The 8,018-nt window shown below is 46.9% G+C and overlaps 1 protein-coding gene across 1 annotated transcript; it reads right to left on the reverse strand.

The window, feature by feature from the left end:
• Positions 1–1,703: 1,703 nt before the first annotated feature.
• LOC110586960 (zinc finger protein with KRAB and SCAN domains 4-like) lies at positions 1,704–8,018 on the reverse strand. The gene is made up of 5 exons (XM_021697250.2): positions 7,520–8,018; positions 5,857–6,001; positions 4,632–4,714; positions 3,555–3,678; positions 1,704–2,649 (listed from the first exon to the last, which is right to left on the reverse strand). Exons 1-5 carry the CDS (start codon positions 7,952–7,954, stop codon positions 1,787–1,789), a joined length of 1,650 nt encoding a protein of 549 aa, XP_021552925.2. The 5' UTR covers positions 7,955–8,018; the 3' UTR covers positions 1,704–1,786.

Here is an 8,018-nt window from a genome sequence, read left to right on the forward strand (position 1 = left end):
TTAAGGCTGGGAAAGAGCAGAAAGAGTGAAGGAGGCAGAGCGGTCCCATTGATCCCAGCAAGTTACACGTGTATAATGCTTTCTGGTTTATAAAAAGCTTTCACATGCATTTCTCCCCATGACAGAAAAAAATACCGAAGAAAAATGAACAATGTTTAAGATCAAGGCTATGAGCCAATATTTAGGAAAAATAGAGAAAAGGAAATTGCTAGCTTTGTGGAAGTAACAAAAGATTAAGGAAATGTTAAAAGGCTAGAAAAGATTAAGTGGAGAAAGCCTGCAAAAGTTTGGAAAGCTACAAACTTTTAAATTAGACTGCCGTGGGGGGAAATGAAGGCAATGACAGACTGCAGGAAAGTGGTAAGAGGGAAAGCCCCAGAATCTGCAGTCTCTTGTCAGCCTGTGTTGCTTCAGAGTAGGAACCCAGAAAGGGTACTTGAGAGCACAGGGAACACTATGCCGGCGACCGAACAAAACATGGCCCTGAGATCCATGAGAAATGGAATCCATTCTTGGCACAGCCTGGTAAAGTTGGAAGCTGGTGATAACAGGAAGATGTCAGCCTTTGAAGAACTCAGTAGAAGGTGATTTGGGTGCAAACAACAGATATCACAAAATTCTTATTGTGGCTTCACATGTTGATACTTTGGACATTGTGGAGTATGATTCCAATGTAATTCTGAACAGATACATTTTCTCCTACTGCCCATACTTGGGCTCCCATCCTCATTGGCTGCCTCTGACTTTATCTTCCTATCCTGACGCATCCAAAGAGCAGTTCTGAAAACGTGAATGAAGATTGTTATAAATATCTGGAGGAAATCATAAGCTGTGATTCAAGTTGGCTCGAAGTTGGGAGGGAGGGATATAGATGGTGTCTTGGCAATTTGCTGGGCCCAAGATAACTAAAAGGTGAGAAACAAGCTGTTGAACATCAAAGAATTTATGTCAAAATTCATAACCAGTTGGATCTGACTTGATCAATTCACTTTTTATTTACCTGAATGTGAAAGGTTTCCCCCTAAAAAGTAGCAAAATTAATGTGAACAAATATAATTAACATCGACTGAAGAATGGAGTTCTATGGATGGAGAAGTCTCACCACACCTGAATGACCAGCTGCTTAAGGCATTCTTCTACAAGTACTATGCTGATGAAGAAATACGGATTCCCCCACCCCAACTCTGACAATCCTATGTACGTGGCAATAAATACACAATTGACCCGCAATCTAGAACCTCCAAGAATTATACACAAACACAAGTGGCCTTAGTTAGAAAGGCCTCAGAAATCTAGACCACATTAGATTTTCAGAGCTATGGAGGTCACTTCACTAGTATATTTAATAAATGTTTATAAGCACCCATACGAAAGGCACAATGGGGCGTGTAAGATGTCATGGATCTGACCAACTGATGGAGGATTCTTTACGGGCAAAATGGTCAGAGCAGCAGCCCCCAGCCTTCTGCCCATGAGACATCATAAAGTGCTGGCTGGAGGTGGTTAGCCAGTCTGGAAGCCCATTTCAGTCTAGTAGGTGAGAATAAACATTTCAGGTCCTACCCCTTCCAGACAACTCTCCTGTAGCCTCCCATCAAATAAGCTGTTCCTCAGCCACCTTCTAGAATGTAGAAGAGAATCCATCTCAGCCAGACTCTGTGTCTTCTAACACAAGATGATGGGAAGTGGTCAATAAAGCCCAGCCCAGTTTCTGTGGTCAGGAAGGGCTGCGGGTGGCTTCGGTTCAATGAGGAATGAGCACCAACTCTGCCACGTACGACGTGGGTCACTGTGATAGAACTTTTTTTCCAACGTGGCTTCTCTGATGTTGAACGAGGTATGAAGTTCGGGTGAAGCCTTTTCCACATGTGTCGCACTGATAGGGTTTCTCACCAGTGTGGATTTTTTGGTGTTCAAGAAGGCTTCTGTTCCGAGTGAAACTTCTCTCACATTCATTACATTGATAAGACACGGGAGCCTCAACATTTTCCCACTGGCCTTCCACCCTCCCCTGACTCTCCCAGGTCTCTCCACGTTCAGGATCCTGCACGGTTCTATCGCCATGGATCCTCTGGTGTCTCAGGAGGTGTGAATTCCGCCTAAAAGCTTTACCACACAGGGTGCACTCATACGGCTTCTCCCCCGTGTGGATTTTGTGATGTTCTAGGAGGCTGCAGCTCTGGCTGAAGGTCTTCCCACAGTCCTCACACTCATAGGGCTTCTCCCCAGTGTGGGTTCTCTGGTGTTTGATAAGGTTTGAGCTGTGACTAAAGACCTTGCCACATTCTTCACACTCATATGGTTTCTCCCCAGTGTGGACTCTCTGATGGATGACGAGGGCAGAGCTCCCGATAAAGGTCTTGCCACAGTCTTCACATTCATAGGGTTTCTCACCAGTGTGGATTCTCCTGTGTTTAGTCAGGCCCGAACTCTGAGCAAAACTCTTTCCACATTCATGACAATAGTGCCGCCTACTTCCTGTGGCATTTTTCTGCTTTCTTGGTAACCTGCCCTCCTGTTCACCAGCTTCTACACAGGCAGGAATCTGGGCAATGTCTTCACTCAAGTGGCACGGTATTTCCCCAGGCTCTTGTCCTGGATGTTCCTCATCTGGGGGCAGGTCCGTGATCTCAGCTTGCATGTTACCACCTGAAATAACAAGTGGCCAGACATGGTCAGTTATGCCCTGCCACAGAGTTCCACAGACACTGGGATGAGGATTTCCGTGAAAGGTTAAGGGTGGGAATAAAGGGGGACAACGGGTGCTGGGGAGGAAGGAGACCGGAGAATAGGCATGGGGCCATCAGGAGCAGGGTGCACACTGGGAGTGGAGGAAGGTGGTGAGGACTGTGCTGGGGACACACACAGAGGCTCTAAGTCCTAAGGACGAAGGCAGGGCCCTGCACTGGGGCTGGATGCAAAGAGGGCTGGGCAGAAGGCAGCAGGAAGCAGGCAAGTGTAAGGACTTGCGAAACGTTCTGTAAGAAACGGGGCAAGCGGGAACTTAGAAACTGATCCCTAATCAGGGATAGAAGCAGTCACTCTGATCCCAGACCGGGACTGGCTTCAGTGCTGACAGATGTGAGCTGGAGCTCCCACTGTACCGGATGGAGCGGTGTGAGCTCAGACGAGTCAAGCTGTTGCCCTGTGTCCTGCGCCCTGATCTCTAGGTCAGCTCTGCTGTCCATTCCAGGTCACTTCTTGCTCTCATGCTCTGTGGGCCCAAGGCCCATTTCCTGAGGAGGACCCAGCTCTCCTCTGTCGAGGCTGGCAGTGGGGAGGGGATCAACACCGTGCACCTACTGTGAGCGACGCCTGTGCGGGGGGGTTGCATGTGCTGCATCCCACTTCACCTGACCAGAACACTGGCAGGACGGGGAAGGAGGCAAGGTCACAGGGGTTAAGGAGCTGGTCACACATGTGGTTAGGAGTTGGGGTTCAGAAATGGTGGCTCTGAATGCAAACAGTTCAAACAGGTTCTCACAGCCCGGTAGGTTCTGACCGATAAAGGAAGCCACGAAACCCTAGGAGAAACCAGCACCCATCCGTCTTACCCAGGGGGGTCAGGCCGCCACAGTTCCCCTGCCTTTCATCTCTGTGGAAGCTCCCCCGAGGTGCATCCAGCTGTGTCCATGCAGGGGAGAAAGCCAGGGCCACGTCTTCCGTTTTCAGCAAGCCCTGAAACAGTACATGATCCCACCTAGCTCCTCTTCCCCAAAGTCACGCCCACAGCTGGGCACAGGAGAGTGAACATTCCCCTCTCAAGGGGCTCTTTAAAAAGACCAAGTGTGGTGCACTATACCTACTTAACCCTATCTCTAATAACATTTTTGTCAAAAAAATTATATAACCATTAAGGAAGAAATATCACACACATTTGGAAAAATACTTTCATATAAATATCTAAATAGTTCAGAACGTAAAAGGGTTTGGAAAACAAGGGACAGTACAGGGAAAGGAGGAGAAACATACCTAAACCTTTTAAAATATTTGTGCTGTGCTTTGGCAAAGTGGCCTGGGGGCTTATTTATATTAACGATTTTAAATATACAATGAAATCTAGATCTAAAGTGAAAAAAAAAACAGGGAAAACATAGATATTATAGGGCCTCAAACACTGAGATCTTCAAACAGGACATGAAAGACAGGGTAAGGTGTTAAAGTAAAGAGGTTAAGTAAAGAGTGTTCAGATTTTAATATTAAACCTTAGACTAAAGAATATGCCTCATCTGTTCTTTCAAGTTTAAGTCCCTAGAGGGCAGAGGCCATGTGCTTATAACTCTAAGAGCATAATTTATGAATCTTTAAAAAACAAAGCTAAATCATCATTACAACAAAATGTTCGGTTTGTATTTACTAAATCGCCCTGTGGAAGAAGAAAATCCCACTGATAAAGGAGCTGACCAAAGAGATGGGGCATGAAGACTGGGGAACCAGACAGTACCCCGCGCTAGGAGTAAAACAAAAAAATTCTTAGAAAATAAAGGCAGACAACAGTAAGCAACCTTGGGATTGATGAGAAAACTCCCAACTCCATGTGGATGTAGGATGAGGGAGGAGGAGTGGGAGAAAGGGACCTAACGGGAAGCCCAACAGCAGTGAGGAGTGCTGGGGAGGGGGCTCCAGCTCACCTGGGGCTCTGAGGGCAGCCTGGCAGCCACCACTGCGTCTCCTCTGCAGCGCCCTCCCGGGGCAAGCCCAGGAACCTGGAGAACTAAGAAGGAAAGACGCTCTGGGTGAGATGGACCCTGGCACCCAGCCTCCCTGGCCTGTGGATTCCAAGTTCAAAAACTGGGCTAGTAAATTCCTGCCAGGAAGTTCATACGGAATGTGCTCCTTTCACCACTGCCTGGTCCCTACCAGCTCCAACCCTAGGCCTAGAGATGCGTGGTGTGCTCCTGCAGATGTGCATGGCATAAAAGCAACATCAAAAGAAAACAAAGCTTTCCATTTGAAGATCTTCAGTCTTGAATTTTGCTGAGAGAATGGATAAGAAGATTTTTGATGTTAAAACAACTCTTTACTAGCTCTTAGGGTGTTTCTGCTTTAGTTTTAAAAAACTAAGAGTCAGATGAGGTTAGGCCTAGAAAGAAGAAAATGAGTAACGCTTACATGGAACTTGCCTTAGATTTGAGAGAAGTAAAGGGTAACTTCCGGTTTTCCTGGAAGAGCTGAACTTTGCAAGGGGCAGAGAACAAGTTAGTTTAGGTCAGAACCTGTGTGTTGAAATAAAGACTGCGTGTCAGCTGGTGTGTCCCAGGGCAGTGTGTCTTGGGAATACACCCAAATGTGCACAGCATTCGAGGAACATATGGTGCTTTCCCATGGAGTGATTCTCACCCTGTTCTAGTTACAGACCAAGGGTTTAGAAGATTTATACTCTTTGATTTGCAGCAGTCCTACAATGTCTGGGATTTACATTTCTTGCCTTATATTCTTCACAGCACTTACCAATAACTAAAATTTCATCATTATATTCTTTGCCATCTTCCCTTTTAGAATGTAAGCTCCAGTGAAGCAAGAAATCTGTCTTACTGACAGCTCTATCCCTGATGCCAGAACACTGGCTACCACACTTGGGGGGGGGCCCCTCCATAAATTCATGTTAAATGAATGGAGGTCACTCTGTTATTAAAAAATCAATTCTTTCCAAACACCACTTTTAATAGTCTTACATTTACTAGGTCAGGTTTGGTTAGAAAAGCTTCCCACCATTGTTTGAAATTTCCCTGTCATCTCAGTCTAAAAGTAAAGTAGATCTGTGATGGGCATATAAAGCACCTGTCAACAGATCTGTCTTTTAAATGAAGCTGATGAAGTCTGTAGAATTCAAACTGCCCAGAAGATAACACTCACCCCTGTCTGCTGAGGCCTGGGATCCCAGAGATTCGTGCTTGAGCAGAGCCTTCATTGGCTGGCACTGGGTACTCCATGGCCTCTGAGCTGGTGTCAACACCGCCATCTTGCAACAGAGTAGCTGCCTCTGGTCACCACCTGGGACCTGGAAGTCATTCACGTATTGATTCATCAAAACTTCTATTATGCTTTCTATGTGCTAGTACTTTCTATTTTCTAGGCGCTATTTCTAAGAGCCTTATGAATATTCACTGAATGCAGACACCAACAACACTATGAGCTAGGGACTATTATTATCTGTATTTTTGTAATGAGGAAATGGGAGGCCCAGAGTTGAAGCAACTTGCCCAAGGTCACCCAGCTAATAAGTGGTGATGCTAGGATGGGGAGTCAGGCAGAAGGAACCCAGAGTCCATGCTCTTAACCACTACCGCATGCTCCTTCATTATATACGTTGTGCTCTTTGGGAACTAGTGTTAAGTTCTCAGAATATTCATAATATTCATAATTTTTCTTACTGAAAAGTGGAAATAATTTCTAGCTTACAAGGTCTGGAGGACTAGTAAATAAGATGTGAAATCACCTAACACATGGCCTGGTACATGGTTCATCCTTAATAAGTGCATGTTTCTTTCCAGGCATTTGTAATTAGTTCTGAATCCACTTTCATGATCATTAGCTTATATGCAGCTTAGAATTTCCACATCCTCTATATAAAACACACAACCTGATACTAAGAGACTTGAAATGCGTTTTCACTGTTATAGGACTCGGAGGCACTACTGCCAATTCAAGTAGCTTGGTCTCCTGGTCACCAGTTACTCTGGTTATGTGTTCCCTGAAAGGAACACACAAAAATACAGGATAATGCATGTGGAAAATGGTCTACAGGGCACCTGGGTGGCTCAGTCATTAAGCATCTGCCTTCGGCTCAGGTCATGATCCAGAGTCCTGGGACTGAGCCCCACATCGGGCTCCCTGCTCTGCAGGAAGCATGCTTCTCCCTCTCCCACTCCCCCTGCTTGTGTTCCCTCTCTCGCTTCGTCTCTGTCAAATAAATAAATATTTTTTAAAAATAAATAAAATCTTTAAAAAAAAAAGTGGTCTACAAAAAGCAAGATGCGGATAAAAATGAACCCAGGAGTTCCTAACCTGTGGTTCATGGACTCCCTTCCAAGTGTCCTATGAATTTAAGTAGGAAACATATTTCTATTTTTATTGGCGTCTAAGCAAAATTTAGCAATTCCTTAAATTACGAATGGAAGCAACAAACCAAAGTGTTATAATCCTAAGTAGGCACAACCAGGCAAACACTATCAAAGTCATTCAGCACCACTTTGAAACTACCAGTTACCGGGCCTATCCCTAGGTCTTACTATTTAGTGCATTAATTTTAAAAAGCATATATATGATTTTATCACTAATTTGTTTCATGCTCTGTTAACTGTATTTCAATATAACTGAGTTCTTTTGTAATCCTTCATGTTCTTGAAAATACTAGTATGAGCAGGGGTCCAGGGACTTCTCCGGAGGGGCAAAGAGGTTCATGATACAAAAAGAGATTAAGAACTTCTGGATCTTCCAGAAACGCCCCTCACACCGATCTTGAGACTTCAGGAAGAGACAGAGCTCGGCTCTCAGATACTAAGCCCTTTGCCTCTACCTGCGGCCCTGGCTCCTCCAGCTGCCTCTGCAAATACTCCAAGAGCACCACCACGTCGTCCCCGCTCTCCGGGTGCCGCTCCCGCACCCAGGCCTGCAGGTCCCCCGGCAGGATGGTCAGGAACTGCTCCAGCACCAGCAGCTCCAGGATCTGCTCCTTGCTGTGCGTCTCGGGCCGCAGCCAGCGTCGGCAGAGCTCCCGGAGCCGGCTCAGCGCCTCGCGGGGCCCCTCGGCCTCGGGGTAGCGGAAGCCCCGGAAGCGCCGGCGCGAGCGCTCGGGGCCAGGGGCCGGGCTGCCGGGCGCACCCGCCTCTGCCGCCGGCGCGGGGGCGTCCTCCTCCTCCACCTTCACCGTCAAGACCCCAGTCAGGAGCCCCGGCCGCTCCTCCGCAGAGTGGGCGTCCAAGGCCGCGCTGGCCTTCGACTCTCTGGCCATCCCGGGCCTCGCGCCGGCGAGCGCCTCTACTTCCCGGCGGATCCTCGAGTGTGGAGTCGCTACC

Source organism: Neomonachus schauinslandi, chromosome 8 (genome assembly GCF_002201575.2).
Source record: "Neomonachus schauinslandi chromosome 8, ASM220157v2, whole genome shotgun sequence".
NCBI classification, from domain to species: Eukaryota; Metazoa; Chordata; class Mammalia; order Carnivora; family Phocidae; genus Neomonachus; species Neomonachus schauinslandi.